Raw genomic sequence first — 25,068 nt, 5'->3', positions numbered from 1 at the left:
ACCCCCAGAGGCCCCCCAGCACCCCCAGAGGCCACCCAGCACCCCAGAGGCCCCCCAGCACCCCCAGAGGCCCCCAGCACCCCAGAGGCCCCCCAGCACCCCCAGAGGCCCCCAGCACCCCCAGAGGACCCCCAGCACCCCCAGAGGCCCCCCAGCACCCGAGGCCCCCCAGCACCCCAGAGGCCCCCCAGCACCCCCAGAGGCCCCCCAGCACCCCCAGAGGCCCCCCAGCACCCCCAGAGGCCCCCAGCACCCCCAGAGGACCCCAGCACCCCGAGGCCACCCAGCACCCCCAGTGACCTCTCGGCCCCCCAGCACCCCAGAGGCCACCCAGCACCCCAGAAATCCCCCAGCACCCCCAGTGACCCCTCGGCCCCCAGCACCCCAGAGGCCCCCCAGCACCCCAGAGGCCCCTCAGCACCCCCAGAGGCCCCCCAGCACCCCCAGAGGCCCCCCAGCACCCCAGTGTCCCCCTCAGCCCCCCAGAGGCCTCCTCAGCCCCCCAGAGGCCTCCTCAGCCCCCAGAGGCCTCCTCAGCCCCCCAGTGACCTCCCTCAGCCCCCAGAGGCCTCCTCAGCCCCCCAGTGACCCCCTCAGCTGCCCCCTTGCCCCCCCACAGTGGCATCAGCCTCCCAGCCCCCCAGCCCTGCCTGTGGTCAAGGCCGAGGCCCAGGGAGGCGAGAGGCGGCCTGCGGGAGCCCCCTTGCCGGCTTCCAGGACCATAAAGTGGGGCAGCGCCCAGGAAGGAGCGAAGGTCGTGGGACAGGCAGGCCAGGAGTAGACAGACGGGGGAGGGACGGACGTGTGGACATGGGGGCCTGGGCTTGGGGCCTGCTGCTCCTGCCACTCCTGGCCTCAGCCCAGATCCAAGGTGGGGGTCCCTGACACGGGACGGGGGCAGGTGGGGGCGGGAGCCAGGGAGCTGGGTGGCAGGTGTGGGTAGGTCCCTGGGAGCTGAGAAGCTGGAGAGGGTGGCGGGGCAGCGGTCACCCCTGTCCCCACAGTCTGCTCCGTAGACAAGACCGTGCTGAGCGTGGAGGAGAACACTCAGCCCCAGGGGCCCCTGGTGAAGGTCTCCCTGCCGGACGGCCAGCAGCTGGCCCTGGGGGCCCAGTCCACCCCCGGGGCCTTTCGGGTGGAAGGAGGCGAGCTGTACCTCAACATGACCCCCGACTATGAGGTGCGCTTGGCGGGCCGTGTCCTGTTGTGGCGGGCAGCCCCTCTCTGCCCTGGTGGGCCCGGGTGGGGGCCGGGGGCCTCACCTCAGGCAGCCATCCTCACCCTGTGCCCAGGAGACCACCGTGCTGCGGGCGGAGCTGGAGTGCAGAAGCGGGGATTCCGTGGTGAGTACTCACTCTCCTGTCAGATGCTGGCCCTGCCCGTGTCCCCTACCCCATCTTTGGGTCTGTCCGGATGCCCCCTTGCTCACACTGGCATCTTTCTGGAAGCCCCTCCTCTCTCAGCCCTGTCCACCCCCATGTGCCCTGGAGGGGTGTCCCCAGTGGACCCTCCAGAAGGCTGAGACACCCCGTCTGCAGGTGACCCAGCTGAGGGTGTTCGTGACGGTGCTGGATGTGAATGACAATGCCCCCACCTTCTCCTCCACGATTTTTGTGAAGAAGGTTCCTGAGGTGAGTGTCTCTGGGGCCAGGTGAGTGTGACCCCAGGTGAGTGTGACCAACCCCCAGACGAGTGTGACTGAGCCAGGTGAGTGTGACCAACCCCCAGATGAGTGTGACTGAGCCAGGTGAGTGTGACAGACCCAGGTGAGTGTGACTGAGCCAGGTGAGTGTGACTGAGCCAGGTGAGTGTGACCAACCCCCAGATGAGTGTGACTGAGCCAGGTGAGTGTGACTGACCCAGGTGACTGTGACCAACCGTGACTGAGCCAGGTGAGTGTGACTGAGCCAGGTGTCACTGAGCCAGGTGAGTGTGACTGACCCAGGTGAGTGTGACTAAGCCAGGTGAGTGTGACTGAGCCAGGTGAGTGACTGAGCCAGGTGAGTGTGACCAACCCCCAGGTAAGTGTGACTGACCCAGGTGACTGTGACCAACCGTGACTGAGCCAGGTGTGACTGACCCAGGTGAGTGTGACCAACCCCCAGGTGAGTGTGACTGACCCAGGTCACTGTGACCAACCTCCAGGTGAGCATACAGGGTCTGTGTGAGTGTGAACGCGACCCCTGCATGTTGGAAACCCCCAGCCCCACGCACCGAGGGAAGTGGAGGGACAGTGGCCAGGGGACAGTGTGCAGATGGAGTGGCAGGAGGGTGCCAACACCAGCTGTGTCTCCAGGACACCAAGGTGGACACGATTGTCATCCCAGCGTCCACCCTCCGGGCCCAGGACCTCGACAAAGACGACATCCTGTTTTACACCCTCCAGAGTGTGACCCCGGTCAGTACCCCCAGCCCCACCTGCCTGGCCACCCAGCCCTCCTGGCTCCACCTCACTGACCACTCCCCCCCCAGGATGCAGACTTCTTCTCCCTGGCCGGCGTGAACCAGCCGGACCTGATGCTGATCCAACCGCTGCAGTTCCAGGAGTGGACAAACATAACCCTTAAGCTGCTGGTGCAGGTGGGGAGAGCCCCCGCCGGACACAGGGCTGGCCCGGGGGTCTGCGGGCTCTCCTGACCCCCCTGCTGGCCTGGCCCGGGGGTCTGCGGGCTCTCCTGACCCCCCTGCTGGCCTGGCCCGGGGGTCTGTGGGCTCTCCTGACCCCCCTGCTGGCCACGGCAGGACGCCTCACCCAACCACACGGCCGCGGCCACACTGGCCCTGGAGGTGCAGCCAGCTGACCTGCGGCCCCCCTGGTTCCTGCCCTGTGCCTACACGGACTCCCACGTCTGCATCCAGGCCCGGTACCGCGGAGCCGTGCTCACTGGCCAGGCCATGGTACCAGCAGCTTCACGGGGGCTCCCTGAGGGTGGGGAGCCTGGCCGTACCCCGAGCCGCATGCGGGGTTGAGCTGGCCGCGTGGGGAGGGTGTCCTGGGACTGTGGCCATTCTGCCAGTGGGGAGCCCAGGCCCCACAGCTCCCTTGCTCCCTGCAGGTGGCCCCACTGGCCCTGAGCCCAGGGCCCATCTACGCAGTGGACGGGGACTGGGGCATCGGCGAGGGCATTGAGTACAGCATCATGGGGGGTAAGTGGAGTCCATAGGTCAGATGTTCTCCTGGGTCAAAAGTCCCCCCAGGTCAGGGGTCATCAGGGTCAGGGGTCTTCTGGTCATGGCTCTCGGCGTTCTGGCCCCCCCCCCAGGAAACCAGGAGGCCTTCTTCTCCATTGGCACTGACTCAGGCAACCTGACCCTGCGGGCCACTGTCCCCAGCCCCCAGACCTTTGAGCTGCTGGTCAAGGTGGGTTCTCCCCAGGTCGGCTGGTGGGGCTGGGTCCAGGGCAGCCACTCAGGGCCCCGTCCCCCCAGGCCGAGCAGGTGGACCGTGCCCGATACTCAGTGACGCAGGTGACGGTGGAGGCCAAGGACCCCGGCGGGGGCGCCCCCAGCTTCCCCCTGAAGTTGTACCGCGGCTTCCTGGTGCTCGGACACGGCGAGGGCGTGGCCGTCAAGGACACCGCTGACCCCTCCCAGCCTCTCACCATCCGGGCGCATGACCGAGAGTTCCCTGTAGGCACCTGTAATCAGTGTGTGTGGGGGGGTCCAGCCCCCTTGTGTTGGAGTCTGGAGTGTCCAGACCCCTGTGGTGGGGGGGGGGCCAGTGCCCTGTGGTGGGGAGTCCAGCACCCTGTGGTGGGGGGGATCCAGACCCCTGTGGTGGGGTGAGGGTCCAGTGCCCTGTGGTGGGGGGGAGTCCAGCACCCTGTGGTGGGGGGGAGTCCAGCACCCTGTGGTGGGGGGGGTCCAGACCCCTGTGGTGGGGTGAGGGTCCAGTGCCCTGTGGTGGGGGGGGTCCAGACCCCTGTGGTGGGGTGAGGGCCCAGTGCCCTGTGGTGGGGTGGGGAGCCCAGCGCCCTGTGGTGGGGTGAGGGTCCAGCGCCCAGTGGTGGGGTGAGGGCCCAGCACCCTGTGGTGGGGGGGAGTCCAGCACCCTGTGGTGGGGTGAGGGTCCAGCACCCTGTGGTGGGGTGGGGAGTCCAGTGGTGGGGTGAGGGCCCAGACCCCTGTGGAGGGTGGGGGCCAGGCTGATGGGCGCCTTATCCAGGACTACAATGGAGCCTTCACCTACCACATCACCAATGACTCCCACTTCCGCATGGAGGGTGAGGCCGTGCTGACCACAGGCCTGCTGGCGACCCCGGGGGTGTACTTCCTGGAGGTGAGTGCCGTGAGGGGCCGGGGTGGAGGTCTGGCTGTCCTGCTGCCTTGGGGGGTCACGTCCTGCCGCCTGCAGGTGCAAGCCGCCAACACGCAGACAAGCCGCTCGGCCTCTGCGGCAATAGAGGTCCAGGTGTCCTCGGAGCCCACGGCTGCCCCTGCCACCCCCTCCCCAGGTGAGCCCAGGGATGCGGGAGCTGGGAGGAGGGGAGCCCATGGAGGATCCCCTCACAGGGGTCCCCTCAACCAGCAGGGCTGGTGCTGGCCACACCTTTCCCAGGCACCACTCTGAGGCCTCCTGCCGTAACCTGGGGCCCCTGGGTGTGGGAACACAAGTCTCGCCTGAACTCAGGAAGCAGCCACACGGCCCACAGGTAGCACCCACAGGTGCCCCACCCTGGCACCTCCAGCTGCTCATTCTAGGGAGGTCAAGGCAGGCCCACCGCAGGCTGGCCACTGAGCTATAGGGGTTGCTTCTGTGTGGGGACCCAGTGATGAGGGCCATCTGGGGCCCTGGACCCTGGCCTCAGAGCTGGCCCCCAGGGCCCTGAGACACAATGGTGCCCGCTCCTCAAAGCTGCCACTGGACCACTGCCAGATAGGGCTCATGCTGACACTGACCTGACTGTGCTCTTGTCCACAGGGACATCGGTGACCAAGCCCGTGACAGGGGTCGTAACAGGGACGGTGACCCAGCCCGTGACAGGGACAGTGGCGGTGACCCAGCCCGTGACACGGACAGTGGCGGTGACCCAGCCCGTGACAGAGACAGTGACGGAGACCCAGCCCGTGACAGGGACAGTGACCCAGCCCGTGACAGGGACAGTGGCGGTGACCCAGCCCGTGACAGAGACAGTGACGGAGACCGAGCCCATGACAGGGACAGTGACCCAGCCCGTGACACGGACAGTGGCGGTGACCCAGCCCGTGACAGAGACAGTGGCGGTGACCCAGCCCGTGACAGAGACAGTGGCGGTGACCCAGCCCGTGACGGGGACAGAGACAGAGCCCGAGCCCGGGGGCAGCCTGGCTGAGGCCCCGCGCTTCTCCACAGTGCAGATGGCAGCGCTGGGCGGCGTGCTGGGGGCCCTGCTGCTCCTGGCACTCCTGGCCCTGGCGGTGCTGGTGCACAAGCACTACGGCCACCGGCTGCAGTGCTGCCCCTGCTGCTCCCACAAGGCGCCGGTGAGGATCTGGGCGGGGGGGGCGGGGGCGGGGGGCGGGGGGCAGAGGCACCGGCCGGTCTGCAGTAACCCACCCCTCCAGGAGGCCCTGCCCGACGGCCAGGACGACCAGGCCTTCGAATCGGACGGCGAGGACAACTGGGCACCCGTCCCCAGCCCACCCCCTGCGGCCCCCAGCCCGGGGCACACTGCTCTGGAGCCCCGCGCGCCCCCCCAGCCCCCTGAGTCCCCCAGCCCCGGCCCCGGCCCCAAGTCCCCCGCCTGTGCCGAGGGTAGCCCCACGGCCATGCGTTCCATCTTGACCAAGGAGCGCAGGCCTGAGAGCGGCTACAAAGCCGTGTGGTTCGGGGATGACATCGGAGCGGAGGCCGATGTAGTGGTCCTGAATGTGCCCGCGGCTGACACCGGACGCTCGGACAGTGAGGATGGGGATGGCTGGGACAGTGGGGACGATGAGGACAGCAAGAACATTGAGAATGGGGATGGCAGGGGCGGTGAATCCACCTTCGTCTAGGCCCCGGAGGATGCCCCACACTGACCACCCACAGCTAGGCCCAGGAGGACGCCCCACACTGACCACTCACAGCCAGGCCCCCGGGAGGACGCCCCACACTGACCACTCACAGCCAGGCCCCCGGGAGGACGCCCCACACTGACCACCCACAGCTAGGCCCCCGGGAGGACGCCCCACACTGACCACTCACAGCTAGGCCCCCGGGAGGACGCCCCACACTGACCACTCACAGCTAGGCCCGGGAGGACGCCCCACACTGACCACTCACAGCTAGGCCCAGAAGGACGCCCCACACTGACCACTCACAGCTAGGCCCAGGAGGACGCCCCACACTGACCACCCACAGCTAGGCCCAGGAGGACGCCCCACACTGACCACTCACAGCTAGGCCCAGGAGGACGCCCCACACTGACCACTCACAGCTAGGCCCAGAAGGACGCCCCACACTGACCACTCACAGCTAGGCCCGGGAGGACGCCCCACACTGACCACCCACAGCTAGGCCCGGGAGGACGCCCCACACTGACCACCCACAGCTAGGCCCGGGAGGACGCCCCACACTGACCACTCACAGCTAGGCCCGGGAGGACGCCCCACACTGACCACTCACAGCTAGGCCCGGGAGGACGTCCCACACTGACCACTCACAGCTAGGCCCAGGAGGACGCCCCACACTGACCACCCACAGCTAGGCCCAGGAGGACGCCCCACACTGACCACCCACAGCTAGGCCCAGAAGGACGCCCCACACTGACCACTCACAGCTAGGCCCAGGAGGACGCCCCACACTGACCACCCACAGCTAGACCCCCGGGAGGACGTCCCACACTGACCACTCACAGCTAGGCCCGGGAGGACGCCCCACACTGACCACTCACAGCTAGGCCCAGAAGGACGCCCCACACTGACCACCCACAGCTAGGCCCAGGAGGACGTCCCACACTGACCACCCACAGCTAGGCCCAGAAGGACGCCCCACACTGACCACCCACAGCTAGGCCCAGGAGGACGTCCCACACTGACCACCCACAGCTAGGGCCCCAGGAGGACGTCCCACACTGACCACTCACAGAGAAGACAGAGAGGAGGAGAGAAAGACAGACACCTGCAGACCTGCTTCACCGCCTGTGAAGCGACTCCCCTGCAGGTGGGGAGCCGGGGGCCTGAACCAGGATCCTGAGCCCAGTCCCTACGATTCGCATCACCTGCACTTAACTCGCTACACTACCGCCGGACTCCCCACCTCCATCTTCTGAACCTCCTTCCACCCCAGAGCCGGACCTGAGGAAGGGGAGGCTGCCCCCACTTCGTGCCTCCTGGCACGCCCTGCCCACAGCTGGAGCCCTGGCTGTGCCCCGTCCACCCACACGAGGGCCTCCTCCCTTGCAGGCACCACAGCCTCAGCCTGTCCACCCACAGCAGCCTCGAGGGGCCCCGGCCCACTTGCCTACCTGCCCATCTGCCCTCAGAGCTGGGTAGGCTGCCTGCACCCCGGCCCACCCGTTCAGAGGAAGACCCCCCTCACCCCCAGCAATAAAGACCAGCCCAGCCACTGGTGTCTTGGTGATGTGCTCACAGCCAGGCTCACGACAGTGCTGTCACGCTCACCCCCACACCCCATGCCGGAGGGGCCTGCCTTTAAAGCACTGACACAGCCAACAAATCTCTAAAGATAAGCGTTTTGATAAATTACAACACTTTGGAAACTATGTACATATAAAAACCGGGAGTGGGTGGGGTGGGGTGGGGTGGCTCAGCCCTCTGCACCCGTCTCCTCCGGGGCCTCGGGCCGGCGATGGCGCCTCATGTGGCGGTACTTGTCCACGTAGGCCTTCACCAGGTTGCCCACCTTCACGGGGTTGACTTCCCCACTCCTGCTGTGGCAGATCTGGGAAGAGCCAGACACACCTCGCCCTCACAACCCGCTTCAAGGCCGCTCCGCTCCGCTCCGCTCAGCACGCACGCACGCACGCACGCACGCACGCACGCACGCACGCTGCGGGGGCAGGTGGGGCCCCACACCCAGAGGGAGACCTGAGCCTGGCGGGCGGCCCGCTCACCTTCTGCACGGCCTTGCGCAGAATGTCCTTGTACTCCTCCTTGGTCACCTCCCTCTTCTGGTAGAAGGGTTTGATGGCCAGCTTCACCTCCTCCACGGCCCGCTCCTGCACCTGCAGCTTCTTCATGTACTGGGGGGACAGGCGTGTCACAGGGAAGGCCTGGGTGCCCGGGGGCAGTGGGGGTGGGCGGCGGGGCTGACCTCCTCATTCCTGGCCTTCTCGGCGGCAGGCTTGGGCACAGCAGTCCTCTCGTCCGAGTTGTTGGCAGCACGGCCGGTGGGCTCCGTGGCCGCAGGTGGGGTGGTGGACACAGGGGCCAGGCTAGGGGTCAGCCCGCAGCCCAGCAGGGGCAGGCCCCCCGGGAGGACGAACGCAGGCTGGCTGGCAAGTGTGCAGGGCGGGGCGGCCGAGTACAGAGCCGGGGCGGGCAGCAGGCCGGGGCTGTGGGCCTGGGGGAACACAACTGAGCACCGAGCCCACAAGCCACCCCGCCCCGGCCCCAGGAGTCAGGGAGGGTCCCTGGAGCACCACCACCACCCCCTGCCCCAGGAGTCAGGGAGGGTCCTTGGAACACCCCCCCCCCCGCCCCAGGAGTCAGGGAGGGCCCTGGGCACCCACCAGAGGAGGCTCGCCGGCAGGGAGACAGGGCTCATGCAGCAGGTGTGCAGGGAGCCCAGAACAGGGGGCCATCTGTGCCACACCCCAGGCCCCTTCTGGGGGTTTCAGTGGCTGGGGAAGTGGTGTCCCTGGGGGGGAAGAAGGAGACGGTCAGCCCATCTGTGACACCGCTTCCCACAGGAGGTGCCAGACGCTGAGGCCACAACCACCCCCCGCCCTGCACCCCAGAGAACACTCATGCTGGGCCCCCCACTCTCAGAAGCCCCCCCAGGAGAACCCCACTCACGCAGCACCCCGTCCTCGGCCTCCTGCAGGTTCCAGGTGACCCGCTTCACCAGGGCCTTGGCTCGCAGCAGGGTGGTCTGGGGGGTGCCCTCCTTCCCTGCGGCTGCGAGGACCTGGCCTTCCAGGAGGCCCAGTCCCGCGGAGGGCTCTGCTGCGTCCTGCTGGGGCCAAGGCTGCTCCTGGAGGCCCTGTGCTGGGGCTCCCCCAGTATCCTGGCCACAGAAGGGTGGCCATAGCTCCTGGAAGGTGGCAGGGGGAGCAGCGGGGACTGCAGGGAGGCTGGGCGGGAAGCTGCGCTCTGGCGAAGAGTCTGAGCTCTCCGGGGAGGGGGGGGAGCTCATGTCATCCAGCTGCATGAAGACGGGGTCACTAGCAAAATCCTCGAAGACGTGGCCTGCCTCCACCGAGTCCCCGTAGTCTAGGTCATCCGGGAGACACTCAGCTGGCATCTCAGGGACCCCAGTGGGTGCTGGGGCCATGCTCCAGGGGGCTTCGGGCAGGGTATCCCCTCCTGCCAGGGCTGGGAGCTCCTCCTGGGGGAGCTCTGCACCAGGCCTGGGGTCCTCCCGGGGAGGGGGCGCCCTGTCCAGCCTGGGGTCCTCCCGGGGAGGGTGCTCCCTGTCCAGCCTGGGGTCCTCCCGGGGAGGGAGTGCCCTGTCCAGCCTGGGGTCCTCCCGGGGAGGGGGCTCCCTGTCCAGCCTGGGGTCCTCCCGGGGAGGGGGCGCCCTGTCCAGCCTGGGGTCCTCCCGGGCAGGGGGCATCCTGTTTAGCCTGGGGTCCTCCCGGGTAGGGGGCATCCTGTCCAGTTTGGGGTCCTCCCGGGCAGGGGGCATCCTGTCCAGTTTGGGGTCCTCCCAGGGAGGGGGCGCCCTGTCCAACCTGGGGTCCTCTGGGGCAGGGGGCACCGTGTCCTGCCTGGGGTCCTCCTGGGGAGGGGGCGCCCTGTCCTGCCTGGGATCCTCCCGGGGAGAGGGCACCCTGTCCTGCCTGGGGTCCTCCAGGGAAGGGGGCGCCCTGTCCTGCCTGGGGTCCTCTGGGGCAGGGGGCTCCCTGTCCTGCCTGGGGTCCTCTGGGGCAGGGGGTGCCCTGTCCTGCCCCGGCTCCTGTGGACAGTGTGCTGGGGACACCTCAGCAGCCTCCATCTTCCTCTCTGGGGAGTGGGGCCTAGGCCGCTTCTCTCGGGAGCGTGGCCGCCGGTGCTCCCGGGCATGGTGCTCAGTGCCTGGGGACCAGGACCTGCGTCTCCTCTCTCGGGGGCGCTCCCGGCTGCGCTCCCTGGTGTGAGGGTGGCGGCGGCGGCGGGCGCGGTCCGGGCTGCTGTGGGGTGAACCCTCCCGGCCACGTGGCCTCTTGCGGCGGCTCCTGTCCTCGTGGGAGGGCCGCTTGCGGTCCCGACTCCGGTCCCTGCCCTTCTTTCTCCGGGCCCGCTCGTGGCTGCTGGAGCACTCGCTGGAGGAGCGCCGGCCGTGTGCTCTGGGCCGCCTCCTGGCCTGGTTGCTGGGTGGGGGCGAGGCAGAGCGGGAGCTGTTGGGGGAGCGGGAGCGGGTCCTCCTGCGCTCATGGGCCTCCGCCCCCTTCCTCACATCCTTCCTCGGGCTGCTGGAGCGTGCCGGGGCCGGGGCCCGCAGCTCCACAATCCTGTGCACGGTGGGCCGCGTGGCCTCGGGCTCCACGATGGTCACACAAGTCACCATGCGTTCCTCGGAGCTGAAGAAGGCGCTGCAGGGCGGCCCGTCCCCGTCATCCTCGTCCTCCCAGGGCCTGGGCGCAGGGGGGCCTGGCTTCCGGAGCTGGGCGGCTGGGCCCGGGCTGCCCGGGGGCCCCTCCTGCTCCCCGTCCGACTCCCCGGGCAGCTGGCACCGAAGCAGCAGGGGCTCCACGGTATAGGAGGTGACACATCGCACGGCCCGCTGCGGGGGCGCCGGGGGGCTGTCCAGGGAGATGGTGCGCGTGATCTCGGAGGGCAGTGGGGCAGTGCCCCGGTGCTCGGGGCTGTGGCCCGAGGAGCTGGAGTCGGAGCCCGTGGGCTCGAAGGGGTCATAGATCTCGCTCTTGACCTGCCTGTTCTTGCGCAGAGAGAACGGTGGCACGGGGCTCTCCTCGCGTGGTGCCTTGCCAGCCACCGGCCGAAAGGTGTTGTAGAAGCCGGGGGTGGCGGCCCGGCCAACGGGGGCGGCGTTCCCGGGAATGTTGATGCGGAAACTCTCGAAGGAGGAGCCCAGGCCCTTGCCTCTGCCGGGTGCCCTTGGCCCTGGACCCCGGGTGCCCCCTGCCTGCCCACCTGGCTCCTGCGCGCCCCGGCTGCTAGGCTCGCCCTCTGCCCGGGCGCTGCGGCTGGGCTGCCCGGGGCCTGCCCCACCTGTCAGCCGGCTGATGCAGGAGCCAGGCAGCTCCACGCGCTGCCTCGGGCGGGGGGCCACGTCGGCGTGTTCCCTGCTGACCTTCGGTATTCGGGGCAGCTGGGAGAGGTCGGTCCTCAGGGGAGCCGGCCTGGGGGCAGGAGCGCCAGAGCCACGGTTTGAGGCCTCAGAGGTGGCAGCGCTGAGCAGGGGGCCTTGTTGGCCGCTGCCTTCCGGCTGGGCATGGCCACTCTGCTTTGGAGCGGGCTTCTGGGGCCTCAGAGACTCTGGTCTCAAGGCCGTGCCCACGGTGGGTGCAGGAGCGCAGGCGGGGGTGCGAGCGCAGGCGGGGGTGTGCAGAGCCTGCGGGGGGCCCGGGGCACGTCTGCCCCCACCGCTGCCCGCGCCTGGTCCGTCTCCTACACGTGGCACTCCTGGCCGAGTGTGGGCCCTGGAGTCCTCGCCATACCTGGACAGACCGGCTGGGCTTCTCGGGAAAGACACAGGCGCTGGAAGAAAGCCAGAAGTTAACTGCAGGCAGCCTGCAAGGCCCCTGCTCCCGGGCAGCATGGGGGGGGGGGAGGGCGGGGTCACAAGGTGACGGGTGTGAGGCGCGGACCTGAGCACACGCCAGGCCTCAGCCACTATCCCACGGCCCCCCGCTCACTGGGCGAGAAGCCCCTGGGGGACGCGCCCTCACCGGCCCGCTTGGTGCTGAGAGAGCCGTCGCGGTGGATGGTGACGTCGGCGCTGTCCATCATCAGCAGACTCTGGTCCGACAGGATGCTGCCTAGCAGGTCGGGCATGGGTGCTGTGTCCACCTCGGGGGAAGGCGCCGCAGCAGGGAGGCTCCTCCTGCAGGTGGACGGAGGCGCTGAGGCTGGGAGACTGAGTGGCCTCCCCGTGGGGATGGTGACACTCCACCCGCTCAGGCCGGGGCAGGGGTGGGACGCACCTGGAGAGGCCCATGGAGACCGGCCTGGCCACGGGCTGGTGTGACCGCAGGGCCGATCGGGACAGCACCCTCCGCTTGGCACTCAGAGGAGAAGCAGACAGGTCTTCACTGCTGGAAGGGGCGTGGGCAGAGGGGAGGGTGACCCTGGCAGGCAGTCTGCGTTGGGGGGGGGTCCTTGGAGTAGGCGGGAGCTGGGATGACCCAGAGCGACTCCCAGGTGACACCCCCACTCGCTAGGCAGCCCCTGCAGAAGGAGTCCTATACCTGTCAAAGGGGTCCAACTCATAGGGGTCCCCAAACAGAGACAGGGCGGCCGCCCCAATGTCAGCACGCATCAGCGCCAGGGAGGAGTCTGCAGGCTTGTACACAGTGGGGAGGCAGGTTCCTCGGGCAGGCCTGCAGAGGCCCAGGGTGCGAGCCATGCGGGAGCGTGCCGTGACTTCATTCTGAGCCAGAGGGAGCCAGTCAGGGAGTGGCTGACGTCCTACGAGCCCACCAGGGAGAGCCTCCCGTGCCCCCCTGCCTGACACACCCTGTGGCACCAAGAGGGTCCTAGCCACGGTGGGCCCCACCCCCAGGAGCACCCTCGAGGCCTCAAGGTGAGCACCGGTGAAGGGGAGCATGTGGCCAGGTGGTGGCCGCCTTCCGGGTCCTGGGTCCAGCCTGGAGGTTCTCAGACCAGGCGGGCAGAGGCTACACCTCCCCCCGGCTCTCGCACCCGTAACTTATCACGTGCCGCAGAAATGCCAGTCGGGCCCAGGCCACGGCCGGCGGCCCTACCTTGGGCACCCTCGCCCGCCTCTTCACGCGGCCCTGGCGTCTCTTAGATCTTGTCCCCGAGCTCCGGCCTTTCCCGGACGACTTGGGCTGGGTCTTCTTTCTTCCCGACACCTTCTTCCGCCTTCCTGAAAGAGGACAGACGGTCAACTTGATTGTAAGCAGAGGCCCTCGGAACGTGCCCGCACAGCCAGCAGCTGGCCCCTGCTGCCACAGACCGGCCACCACTGAGGATGCCTCCCCTCGGACACAGCCTCATCTAGCCGGTGTCCAGGCTCAACCCCAGCACCGTACAGACTGGAGAGAAGCTCCGGATGGCGGGGCCACGTAGCGTCTCCCCCGCCCCCTCCCGGCTTCTATGTGGAACTAAAGCGGCCAGGAACAGCGGGATGGTGCGGCGTGACAGCCGGGCGGGAAGATGAAGCCTGGATGGGGCACGGCCGGGGGAGCCAGAGCCGAAGCTGGGGACACTGCCTGGCAGACTCAGCAGTCAGGAGAACCAAACCCTCAAAAGCTAGGCGGGGGCAGACGGCATAACGGTCATGCGGAGACTCTTATGCCTGAGGCTCCAAAGTCCCAGGTTCAACCCCCCGCACCGCCACAGGCCAGAGCTGGTGTTTCTCTCTGTGTCTTTCTCTCTCTGCATCTCTCTCAAAAAGAAGTCAGTAAATAAACACTTAAAAAAGTGAATTAAAAAACAAACACACCCTCAAGCGTAGTAGCCAGGAGAGTCCACAACTCTTCAGCTTGAGGCCCTGAGTTCAATCCCCGGCACTCCATGAGCCAGACGAATGCTCCAGCTCTTTCTCTTAGTTTTTACTATCTTTACTCACTTATTGCATCGAGACAGCCAAAAATGGAGAGAAGGGCAGACAGGGAGGGACAGAGACAAAGACACCTGCAGTCCCCTTTCACCACTTGCACAGATTTCTTTTCCCTCCCCTAGCAGGTGAGGACTGGGGACTCAAACCTGGGTCCTTATGCGTTGTAACCTGTGCATTCAACCAGGTGAGCCACCATCTGGTCCCTCTCTAATAAATCTTAAAAAAAAAAATCAGGGAGTCGGGCGGTGGCGCAGTGGGTTAAGCGCACATGGCGCAAAGCGCAGGGACCAGCGTAAGGATCCCGGTTCGAGCCCCCGGCTCCCCACCTGCAGGGGAGTCGCTTCACGGGCGGTGAAGCAGGTCTGCAGGTGTCTGTCTTTCTCTCCCCTCTCTCTCTGTCTTCCCCTCCTCTCTCCATTTCTCTCTGTCCTATCTAACCGCAACGAGGCTGCAACAACTAGGGCAACAAAAAGGGGGAAAAATGGCCTCCAGGAGCGGTGGATTCATGGTGCAGGCACCGAGCCCAGCAATAACCCTGGAGGAAAAAAAAAATAAAATAAATAATAAAAAAAAAATCAATTAAACTGCTCCCACATCTGTGAGATGAGAGCTTCCAGCCTGTGCAGCAGCCAAGTGCCGAGGGAGGAAGCTCCTGTCTGGACACTGCAGGGGGGAGGCTGGTGGCCTCCCAACACACGGGACTTCCTAGAGACCCCAGACGACGCCCTGTGTGTGACCTGCCCACGTGAAGCTGAGGCCTTGTCCCCTTCGAGGACCAGAGGCGCTACAGGGACGCGCCCGCCCGCTCGGTCAAGACCGAAGCAAGTCCCTCCACCAGGAGCAGAGCAACACTCACGCACACACTGTGCCGGCTACAGCCTGGGACAGGCCGGAGCCGCCAGAGGAAGGCACAAACGGGCAGGTGCCGTGCCCCACGCTTACAAGGAGACCCCTTACTTCAAAAGCCCTCGGCCTGGACAGAACGATTGCCAGCCTGCAGGGCGGGCCCAGAGCAGAGGTGCGGCCTACCGCAGGAAGACACGCAGGCCTCGCCGTGCCACCACCTACCTGTCTTGCGTCTGCGCTTGGCGGGGGCACGTGGAGCCGGGGGACGCTGATACACGGCCGTGCTCAGGCCGGCCACCACGGCCTCAATGGTCTCGTCCAGCAGAGACGACACGAGGTATCTTGGCGCGTGCTGGAGGCAGGACGGGCGACATGGTCAGCGGGGACCCCTCCCCCCACGGCGCCACGGCCAGGCGGGGGGGGGGGGGGCGGCTCAGCCCAGGCCTCCAGGAGCCCCCTGCCCCCCTCTGCTCCCCAGCACGCCACCTGGACGCCTCTGGCAGTGGAGATACGATTCCGATTCACCGTGGCTCTGACCCTCTCGCTCTGCCGCGTGCGGGCGATGGCCCGCGTCCGCCCCGTGCGAGGCCGTAGCCGCGTGCCAGTGGGCACCACGTCGGCCAACAGCAGGGAGACCTCCTCCTCACTCACGGGGCCCGTGTCTGCAAGGAGGATGTGTATGTCCGCCGACGCGGCCAGGGTGCCGGGGTCACCCTCCAGGGGCCGTTTGGCGGAGCCCACAGGAGGCTGCTACCCACAGACCCGGGCACCTCACCTGCAGCCGCCGCCACTGCAGGGGCACTGCACTCGGGGCAGAACCATTCGTCCACGGGCACTTCCTGCAGGGGGGGGTCCAGGCACTCCATGTGGTACCTGCAGGAAGGGACAGGCCGGCACCCCACGGTCAGCACACCCCAGACTGACCCAAACGGGGCGGGGGGGGGGGTGACAGGCTAAGTGACGCACCCGCCTGCCCAGGACTGCCCGGGACGTGTCTGCGCCGACCACCCACAGCACCGCCTCCTCCGCCACTCTGGTGACCAGACCCGCTTGGTCCTGGGCCCCACCACCTGGGGGACGGCGTCCCGGCGCCCACGCTCACCCGGCATCACAGCCGTCACACAGGAGCAGGCGGTCCTCCCGGTCGCTGCGGCCACACACCTCACAGAAGGTGGGGTCCTCCTCTTCCTCCTCAGGCTGGGCGCCCGTGCTCTCCACAGGCAGCTGGAAGCAGGAAGAGGTGTTCAGTGCCGGCTGAGGCGGCGGCCAGCCCACATACCGTGCCTCCGTCTCAGGATACACGGCAGGCGTGGGGGAGGCAGACAGACGGCCAAGGACAGAGACGGTAACCAGGGTGCCGCTCGCCTCTCAGAACCAAAGTGAAGAGACACAGAGTACAACGGGGCAGCAGGACAGCAGGCAGGCCACACCGGCAGGGCAGCCCGACTGACCTCCCCTCCCCAGCAGAGCTCAGGGCCCAGGCCGTCAGTGTCCCTCCCCTGGCAGTGCCCAGGCCGTCAGTGACTCTCCCCTGGCAGTGCCCAGGCCGTCAGTGACTCTCCCCCTGGCAGTGCCCAGGCTGTCAGTGACCCTCCCCTCACAGAGTGACCCTCCCCTGGCAGTGCCCAGGCCGTCAGTGACCCTCCCCTCAGAGTGACCCTCCCCTGGCAGTGCCCAGGCCGTCAGTGACCCTCCCCTGGCAGTGCCCAGGCCGTCACACCCCAGAGGGGTGTCCACAGTGGCTGGGAGCCGCTCTGCCCGCTGGGCCTGGGGAGCCTGGCCCCTCAGCGCATCCGGGGGAGCCTGCACAGCTGCCCCTATGCCACCTGACCCCCAGCTGCCGGGCGCCCGGTCCACGCCGCTGCCTGCCTGTGGGCAGCTCTCCAAGGAGCCGGTTTACTCAGGTGGGGGAGGCAGAGCCTGCGAGGCTGCGTGTGCAGGCCACTCACCTTCTTCAGGACTCTCCCGCCAAGCGCAGCCCGGATGCAGATGTGGCTAAAGGCCATGCGGTCCACGGGACAGGAGTTGGCGTTCTGGGAGAGACGGAAGCCCCGTCAGGAACCTGGTCTCTCCCCACCTGCAGGGGGGTCGCTTCACACGCGGTGAAGCAGGTCTGCAGGTGTCTGTCTCTCCCCCTCTTCCCCTCCTCTCTCCATTTCTCTCTGTCCTATCCAACAACATCGATGACAACAATAACTACAACAGTAAGACAACACGGCCAACAAAAGGGAATAAGTAAATAAATGTAAAAAAAAAAAAAAAAAGAAGAAGCCTTCTCAAGTCCCAGGTTCAATCCCCCACACTGCCATAAACCAGAGCTGAGCAGTGCTCTGGTAAAAGAAAAAAAAAAAGGAAAATAAAAAAAGAAACCTGGTCTCTCTCACTGCAGGCGGCTCGCACTCAGCAGGGACAGGGAGCTCAGTGAGCAGCGCCGAGCTGCCACTCAAGGCAGACGGTGAGAGCCGGCACGCACGTGCCCGCCCGGCTACGGGAAGCGAGGAGCCGGGTCAGTCACAGCCTGGGCTGCGCAGCCAACACAACGAGTGTTTAGTGTAGTGGCGGCCAGGACACGGCACGCAGTTCACTGTGAGACCCTCACGAGGAGCAGGAAACCACCATCCTCTTAAGATGGCCTCTCCTGATGTCCTCCACACACAGCCCAAAGTTGAATGCTGGCTGGGAGCAGACAGGTCGCTGCACAAAACAAGCCCACGACACACACACAACCGGGGATCCCCGTGACAAGAGCCTACGGGAGCTTCACGAGAAGCCCAGAGCCCGCCCATCCCGAGACACCCATGCCAGAGCCCGCCCAATCCCAGAGCCCGCCCAGCTCGAGCCCGCCCATCCCAGAGCCCACCCAATCCCAGAGCCCGCCCGCCCAGAGCCCTGACCACGAGCAGACGTCACCTTGGACCACTCCAGGATGCAGTCCAGGCAGAAGTAGTGGGTGCAGCTCTCCGGGGTCCCCACGGCCTGGTCTCTGAAGGCGTTGAGGCAGATGGGGCAGCTCTCGGACTCCTCGTCAGAACTGGCAGCACCACCGGCTCCCATCTTCCCCAGAGAGTCTGCCACGTCCTCATCTTCCTCTCCTTCCTCTCCAGAACCTGGAGAGAGGAGACAACGCACAGCACCTCCATGAGCCGTGGCAGCTCAGGGCAGCCTTAGCTGGGTCCCTCTCGGGTGCCACAGTGGGCAAGGGGACCCTCACACCTTGGGCCCCAGCCTGCAGAGCAGGACCCACAAGGGGAGGGGGGTGGGGGTCCGCAACTACACCTGCTCTCAGCCCCAGGCGCCACCTGTGCAGGCGAGCGCCAGAAAAGCAGAGAGCACAGGTGTCAGTCCGCCTGTCCTGGAGAGAGCTCAGGATGGAGTCAGCGAGCACCAGAAAAGCAGAGCACAGGTGTCAGTCCACCTGTCCCGGGAGAGAGCTCAGGATGGAGTCAGCGAGCACCAGAAAAGCAGAGAGCACAGGTGTCAGTCCGCCCGCCCGGGAGAGAGCTCAGGATGGAGTCAGGGAGCACCAGAAAAGCAGAGAGCACAGGTGTGAGTCCGCCCACCCGGGAGAGAGCTCAGGATGGAGTCAGCGAGCACCAGAAAAGCAGAGAGCACAGGTGTCAGTCCGCCTGTCCCGGAGAGAGCTCAGGATGGAGTCAGCGAGCACCAGAAAAGCAGAGAGCACAGGTGTGAGTCCGCCTGTCCCGGAGAGAGCTCAGGATGGAGTCAGCGAGCACCAGAAAAGCAGAGCACAGGTGTGAGTCCGCCTGTCCCGGAGAGAGCTCAGGATGGAGTCAGCGAGCACCAGAAAAGCAGAGAGCACAGGTGTCAGTCCGCCTGTCCCGGAGAGAGCTCAGGATGGAGTCAGCGAGCACCAGAAAAGCAGAGCACAGGTGTCAGTCCGCCTGTCCCGGAGAGAGCTCAGGATGGAGTCAGCGAGCACCAGAAAAGCAGAGAGCACAGGTGTCAGTCCGCCTGTCCCGGAGAGAGAGCTCAGGATGGAGTCAGGGAGCACCAGAAAAGCAGAGAGCACAGGTGTGAGTCCGCCCGCCCGGGAGAGAGCTCAGGATGGAGTCAGCGAGCACCAGAAAAGCAGAGAGCACAGGTGTCAGTCCGCCTGTCCCGGAGAGAGCTCAGGATGGAGTCAGCGAGCACCAGAAAAGCAGAGAGCACAGGTGTGAGTCCGCCTGTCCCGGAGAGAGCTCAGGATGGAGTCAGCGAGCACCAGAAAAGCAGAGCACAGGTGTGAGTCCGCCTGTCCCGGAGAGAGCTCAGGATGGAGTCAGCGAGCACCAGAAAAGCAGAGAGCACAGGTGTCAGTCCGCCTGTCCCGGAGAGAGAGCTCAGGATGAAGTCAGCGAGCACCAGAAAAGCAGAGAGCACAGGTGTCAGTCCGCCTGTCCCGGAGAGAGCTCAGGATGAAGTCAGCGAGCACCAGAAAAGCAGAGAGCACAGGTGTCAGTCCGCCTGTCCCGGAGAGAGCTCAGGATGGAGTCAGCGAGCACCAGAAAAGCAGAGAGCACAGGTGTGAGTCCGCCCGCCCGGGAGAGAGCTCAGGATGGAGTCAGTGAACACCAGAAAAGCAGAGAGCACAGGTGTCAGTCCGCCTGTCCCGGGAGAGAGCTCAGGATGGAGTCAGCGAGCACCAGAAAAGCAGAGAGCACAGGTGTGAGTCCGCCCGCCCGGGAGAGAGCTCAGGATGGAGTCAGCGAGCACCAGAAAAGCAGAGAGCACAGGTGTCAGTCCGCCTGTCCCGGAGAGAGCTCAGGATGGAGTCAGCGAGCACCAGAAAAGCAGAGAGCACAGGTGTGAGTCCGCCTGTCCCGGAGAGAGCTCAGGATGGAGTCAGCGAGCACCAGAAAAGCAGAGAGCACAGGTGTCAGTCCGCCTGTCCCGGAGAGAGCTCAGGATGGAGTCAGCGAGCACCAGAAAAGCAGAGAGCACAGGTGTCAGTCCGCCTGTCCCGGAGAGAGAGCTCAGGATGAAGTCAGCGAGCACCAGAAAAGCAGAGAGCACAGGTGTCAGTCCGCCTGTCCCGGAGAGAGAGCTCAGGATGGAGTCAGCGAGCACCAGAAAAGCAGAGAGCACAGGTGTCAGTCCGCCTGTCCTAGAGAGCTCAGGATGGAGTCAGTGAACACCAGAAAAGCAGAGAGCACAGGTGTCAGTCCGCCTGTCCCGGGAGAGAGCTCAGGATGAAGTCAGCGAGCACCAGAAAAGCAGAGAGCACAGGTGTCAGTCCGCCTGTCCCGGAGAGAGCTCAGGATGGAGTCAGGGAGCACCAGAAAAGCAGAGAGCACAGGTGTCAGTCCGCCTGTCCCGGAGAGAGCTCAGGATGGAGTCAGCGAGCACCAGAAAAGCAGAGAGCACAGGTGTGAGTCCGCCTGTCCCGGAGAGAGCTCAGGATGGAGTCAGCGAGCACCAGAAAAGCAGAGAGCACAGGTGTCAGTCCGCCTGTCCCGGAGAGAGAGCTCAGGATGAAGTCAGCGAGCACCAGAAAAGCAGAGAGCACAGGTGTCAGTCCGCCTGTCCCGGAGAGAGCTCAGGATGGAGTCAGCGAGCACCAGAAAAGCAGAGAGCACAGGTGTGAGTCCGCCCGCCCGGGAGAGAGCTCAGGATGGAGTCAGCGAGCACCAGAAAAGCAGAGAGCACAGGTGTCAGTCCGCCTGTCCCGGAGAGAGCTCAGGATGGAGTCAGCGAGCACCAGAAAAGCAGAGAGCACAGGTGTGAGTCCGCCTGTCCCGGAGAGAGCTCAGGATGGAGTCAGCGAGCACCAGAAAAGCAGAGCACAGGTGTCAGTCCGCCTGTCCCGGAGAGAGCTCAGGATGGAGTCAGCGAGCACCAGAAAAGCAGAGAGCACAGGTGTCAGTCCGCCTGTCCTGGAGAGAGCTCAGGATGGAGTCAGCGAGCACCAGAAAAGCAGAGAGCACAGGTGTCAGTCCGCCTGTCCTAGAGAGCTCAGGATGGAGTCAGTGAACACCAGAAAAGCAGAGAGCACAGGTGTCAGTCCGCCTGTCCCGGGAGAGAGCTCAGGATGAAGTCAGCGAGCACCAGAAAAGCAGAGAGCACAGGTGTCAGTCCGCCTGTCCCGGAGAGAGCTCAGGATGGAGTCAGGGAGCACCAGAAAAGCAGAGAGCACAGGTGTCAGTCCGCCTGTCCCGGAGAGAGCTCAGGATGGAGTCAGCGAGCACCAGAAAAGCAGAGAGCACAGGTGTGAGTCCGCCTGTCCCGGAGAGAGCTCAGGATGGAGTCAGCGAGCACCAGAAAAGCAGAGAGCACAGGTGTCAGTCCGCCTGTCCCGGAGAGAGCTCAGGATGGAGTCAGCGAGCACCAGAAAAGCAGAGAGCACAGGTGTCAGTCCGCCTGTCCCGGAGAGAGCTCAGGATGGAGTCAGCGAGCACCAGAAAAGCAGAGAGCACAGGTGTCAGTCCGCCTGTCCCGGAGAGAGCTCAGGATGAAGTCAGCGAGCACCAGAAAAGCAGAGAGCACAGGTGTCAGTCCGCCTGTCCAGAGAGAGAGCTCAGGATGGAGTCAGCGAGCACCAGAAAAGCAGAGAGCACAGGTGTCAGTCCGCCTGTCCTAGAGAGCTCAGGATGGAGTCAGCGAGCACCAGAAAAGCAGAGAGCACAGGTGTGAGTCCGCCCGCCCGGGAGAGAGCTCAGGATGGAGTCAGGGAGCACCAGAAAAGCAGAGAGCACAGGTGTGAGTCCGCCCGCCTGGGAGACAGCCCAGGAGCCCAGAGAGGGTGCTCCCTATGCACCAAGCCTGAAGGGAGCTGTGGGGGCCTTGCCCCAGCTCTGCAGGCTCAGGGCAGCGGGCACAGGCTGCTGAGCAGGGCCTCCAGGGCTCAAGAGAAGGAGCCAATCCCCAAGGACCCCAGGCCCCAGTGCAGTCTGTGCCGGAGCACAGCTGACCCCCAGCTCAAAGGACCCGACCAGGGGATGCAGAGAGAGCGGCGGCCGACCGGACCAGCAGCGGTGCAGCCTGGGGAGCCGAGAGCGGGGGAAGGGGTGCGTCCCAGCGAACGGCAGCCCGTGGGGGACGCGTGTCCGCATGAGCTGGCCAGCTGGTGTGGAGATGCGCTCTGTCCCCTCACGGCACGGCCTCGGCCTCTCGCCGTCACGACTACCCTGCTAGACCCTGCTCCCAAGCTTTCCTCCGAGTCTCTCAGTGTCGCAAGGCTGCGGGGTCCTGTCCTAGCGTGCCCCCACACCCGGCACCTCTAGAACGGCAGGGCCGCCGCCACGCTGCTGCAGACTCCCCGAGACCAAGGACGGGGCCCCGCAGGCATGGGGGACCGGGCCCTCCCCAGCACGGGCCGAGCGCTGCTGGGCCCCACGCGCCTCTGGCCGGGGTCTTAGGCCACCCTGCCCTCAGGAGGCAGGAGGCACCCACAGGGCACGTCCATCGGGCGCAGACACCCATGCCGGTCAGACGTTCCGGGTGCCAAGCCCCGGGTCCCACCGGACGCGCCCTGTGCCCAGGGGCCGTGAGCTCCTCAAGTTCACGGCGCCTCCCTCAGCGCATCACCTCCCGCCCTCCCAGAGAGAAGCAGCGGCAGGGAGCCACCTGCCGAGGCTGTGCCGGGGTGGGGCGGCTCACAGGGGCGAGGGGGACGGGCAGCGTCCTCACCAGATCCGCCCTCCGCGGGCCCGTCCCCGTCCCCGTCCCCGTCCTCGCCGTCGCTGCCGTCGCTCTGCTCGTCGCTCTGCTCGCTGCCCGAGTCGTCCTCAGAGCCTGCGGACACGCGGGCCGGGCGGTCAGTCTGGCTGACACAGGCCGGGGCTCCAGCCTTTAGCAAAACGCATTTTCCCGAAGAAGAGACTTGACTCGACGGGTGCAGCCCAGGGGGCGGCTCAGCGGAGGCGGCGCCGGACCCCAAGCTGGAGGAGCACACGCCCACAGCGCCGGTCCCCACACACAGGCCCTCCCTAGACGGAGGGCGGCCGCCATGGGGAGGACCTGCCCTCACGGACACCCCAGAAAGACACGCGGGCTCTGTCTCTGTCTCTCTCCCTCTCCCGGGGGCCAGGGAGATCCCACAATGGTTCTGCAAAAAGGCTTTTGCGCCAGAGGCACCGGAGGTCCCAGGTTCCACATGAACGAGTCCGGCGAGAGGCCTGACTCGACCGGGAGGGGCCTGCTCGACTCTGCCGGAAAGGCCCCGCAGCACACCTGCCGAGCGCTGCTGCTCTCCTCTCCGCACTCGGCTACGGCCCGCACACCACAGCCCCGCTCGGCCCCGGCTGATGGTGCTCGGGAGGGGCCTGGGGCCTGGGTGTTTTGCAGAACCACTGTGCTGTCTCCCCAGGCAGGCGAGTGAAGGACTGATAAAAATAAAATAGCGGGAGAGAAACCAGCGAGACAGAGATGGCCGCTTTGCCATGCACGTGACCCAAGTTCAAGCCCCACTCCCGACACACGGGAGGCTTCCAGGCGGTGATGTTTTTCTCTCTCTGTCCTCATCTAAAAAAAAAAAAACAAAAAAAAAAACACTTAACAGGGAAACCCTGGTGACATCTACGAAAGACAAATGACGCCAAGTCAGGGCCAGGAGGGGTCACGCCCAGTCAGCGCACGAGGACCTGGGTTCAAGCGTCCAGTCCTCACCTGCAGAAAAAAGGCCTAAGAGAAATGCTCTCAACGTCTCTCCGGGGCCTTCTACCAACACAAACCAACAAACCATCAGGGAAAAGCGCACAGGAGAAGATCGCCGCCCCCGGGAGCAGCTCGGCTCCCGAGGGGAAGGCCCACCCTCGGGCCCAGGAGACCCGGCTCTGCCGGGAGCGGCAAGAGGCTCACCGGCATCGCTGGCCGGGGCGGCGGCACCGAGTCGCCTGCGTCCGTCTGTCCGCGGGCTGCGGCCCACGAGCTCGTCCATGCTGTCCTCGTCCATCGCCAGACATGGGAGGTCGGCCCTGAAAGAGACGCCCGTCGGAGTGCCGGCCCGGCCGGCCCGACCCCCCCGCTTCAGCGGCGCCGGACGTCCAGCCGGGACAGGAGAGCTCGGCACAGCCGCCCAGCGGGGCCCTCCAGGCCAGGGGCCCGGCACCGGCAGCCTCTGTGGCCGTCCCGCGACAGGCAGAGGCGACAGGGCCGGATGCTGGGACCGGGGCAGCTCCTTTCTCAGACGGCGGAGGGCCCACGGCCCCGAGCTGACTGCACCGCCGGGCGCCCAGAGGGTCCCGCGGCTGCTCGGCTCCCGGGACACAGCAGCTCCGCGGCCCAGAGCCGCACCCTGAGCACCGAAAGGGCCCCGGGGGGGGGGGGGGGGGGGGGGGGCGCGGCCGGGGGCACAGCACAGGCGCCAGCCGGGCGGCCAGGAGTCCTGCCCGAGCTCCTCCGCGGCCGCCACGAACGTCCCCAACCAGAGCCCCCCAGTGCCGGCAGCGCGGGGACCCTGCGCCACCGCTCCGCTCACCCCGCCGGGCCAGGGGCTGCCCCCCCTCGACGAAGCCGGCAGGAGGGCGGGGCAGGCGGGGTCCCCCGGGCCGCCCGGCCTCACCTGGGCCTCGGGCTCCGTCCAGGCTCCTCGCCTCCCGCAGGTGGCCTCCCGGGTCCGGCGCGGCTGCAAGGTCAGGGAGAGAGCTGCGCCCAGGGCCCCCACGCCGACACCGCCCGCCGCAGGACACCCCCAGCTGGGCAGGTAGCCGCACACGAGAGTCGGGGAGCGGGCATGGTGCCCGGGGGTCACAAGGCTGCGGGGCAGGGAGCCGGGGGCAGAGGGGGTCCGAGGGGCAGGTACCAGGGGTCAGAGGGGGCAGGTACCGGGGGTCAGAGGGGTCCGAGGGGACAGTGGGGACAGGTACCGGGGGTCCGAGGGGGCAGGTACCGGGGGTCCGAGGGGACAGTGGGGGCAGGTACCGGGGGTCCGAGGGGTCAGAGGGGACAGGTACCGGGGTCAGAGGGGCAGAGGGGGCAGGTACCGGGGGTCAGAGGGGGCAGGTACCGGGGGTCAGAGGGGGCAGGTACCGGGGTCCGAGGGGTCCGAGGGGACAGGTACCAGGGTCAGAGGGGTCAGAGGGGACAGGTACCGGGGTCCGAGGGGCAGAGGGGTGCAGCGAAGGGCCCGGGGGCCAGCAGTAGCCGCAGGGGCGGGGTGGAATCAGGGGTCCGAGGGCCAAAGGCCGGGGACCGGGGCGGGGGGCGGAGCACCGGACGCGCCCTCAAGCCCCGGGACCGCCCGCAGCCGCAGGCCTCACGCCCGGCAGAGCCCGCCGCCCTCCGCGCCCTCCGCGCCCTCCGCGCCCTCCGCACCCTCCGCACCCTCCGCGCCCTCCGCGCCGCTGCCGCCCGAGCGACCCCGCTCAGACCCGCCACCGCCACCGCCGCCGCCGCCGCCGCCGCCGCCGCCGCCGCCGCCGCCGCCTGGGCCGCGCGCCCCGCAACCCGGA

General features: G+C 66.8%; 2 protein-coding genes across 2 annotated transcripts; one reads left to right on the top strand and one right to left on the bottom strand.

Annotated features, from left to right (window-relative positions):
• The first annotated feature begins 730 nt into the window (after nucleotides 1-730).
• Nucleotides 731-7,062, top strand: CDHR5 (cadherin related family member 5). The gene is made up of 15 exons (XM_060175911.1): nucleotides 731-871; nucleotides 984-1,180; nucleotides 1,293-1,343; nucleotides 1,539-1,631; nucleotides 2,297-2,398; nucleotides 2,473-2,580; nucleotides 2,743-2,898; nucleotides 3,057-3,147; nucleotides 3,264-3,361; nucleotides 3,430-3,630; nucleotides 4,166-4,279; nucleotides 4,355-4,429; nucleotides 5,287-5,463; nucleotides 5,545-5,970; nucleotides 7,009-7,062. Exons 1-15 carry the CDS (start codon nucleotides 811-813, stop codon nucleotides 7,036-7,038), a joined length of 1,980 nt encoding a protein of 659 aa, XP_060031894.1. The 5' UTR covers nucleotides 731-810; the 3' UTR covers nucleotides 7,039-7,062.
• Nucleotides 7,063-7,641: 579 nt separating this feature from the next.
• On the bottom strand, nucleotides 7,642-25,020 carry PHRF1 (PHD and ring finger domains 1). The gene is made up of 19 exons (XM_060175864.1): nucleotides 25,001-25,020; nucleotides 24,180-24,242; nucleotides 23,477-23,592; nucleotides 22,307-22,411; nucleotides 17,591-17,787; nucleotides 16,630-16,713; nucleotides 15,783-15,904; nucleotides 15,456-15,553; nucleotides 15,167-15,342; nucleotides 14,903-15,032; nucleotides 13,014-13,138; nucleotides 12,498-12,679; nucleotides 12,234-12,344; nucleotides 11,979-12,133; nucleotides 8,941-11,787; nucleotides 8,655-8,782; nucleotides 8,237-8,485; nucleotides 8,037-8,165; nucleotides 7,642-7,864 (listed from the first exon to the last, which is right to left on the bottom strand). The coding sequence occupies exons 3-19, from the start codon at nucleotides 23,568-23,570 to the stop codon at nucleotides 7,730-7,732; spliced, it is 5,067 nt and encodes a 1,688-aa protein (XP_060031847.1). The 5' UTR covers nucleotides 23,571-23,592; nucleotides 24,180-24,242; nucleotides 25,001-25,020; the 3' UTR covers nucleotides 7,642-7,729.
• Between the last annotated feature and the right edge of the window lie 48 nt (nucleotides 25,021-25,068).

The sequence above is a fragment of the Erinaceus europaeus genome, chromosome 17 (assembly GCF_950295315.1).
Source record: "Erinaceus europaeus chromosome 17, mEriEur2.1, whole genome shotgun sequence".
NCBI classification, from domain to species: domain Eukaryota; kingdom Metazoa; phylum Chordata; class Mammalia; order Eulipotyphla; family Erinaceidae; genus Erinaceus; species Erinaceus europaeus.
This window is presented reverse-complemented; position numbering and strand designations above follow the sequence as displayed.

Excerpts from the sequence above, each read along its gene's own strand:
- PHRF1 (XM_060175864.1), bottom strand. The coding sequence starts at position 23,570 with ATGGACGAGGACAGCATGGACGAGCTCGTGGGCCGCAGCCCGCGGACA. Across the intron at positions 15,554-15,782 it reads TGTGACGGCTGTGATGCCGG|GTACCACATGGAGTGCCTGG; the intron begins GTGAGCGTGGGC and ends CCCTTCCTGCAG. Across the intron at positions 8,166-8,236 it reads AGAAGGCCAGGAATGAGGAG|TACATGAAGAAGCTGCAGGT; the intron begins GTCAGCCCCGCC and ends CTGTCCCCCCAG.
- CDHR5 (XM_060175911.1), top strand. The coding sequence starts at position 811 with ATGGGGGCCTGGGCTTGGGGCCTGCTGCTCCTGCCACTCCTGGCCTCA. Across the intron at positions 3,631-4,165 it reads CGCATGACCGAGAGTTCCCT|GACTACAATGGAGCCTTCAC; the intron begins GTAGGCACCTGT and ends CGCCTTATCCAG. Across the intron at positions 4,280-4,354 it reads CGGGGGTGTACTTCCTGGAG|GTGCAAGCCGCCAACACGCA; the intron begins GTGAGTGCCGTG and ends TGCCGCCTGCAG.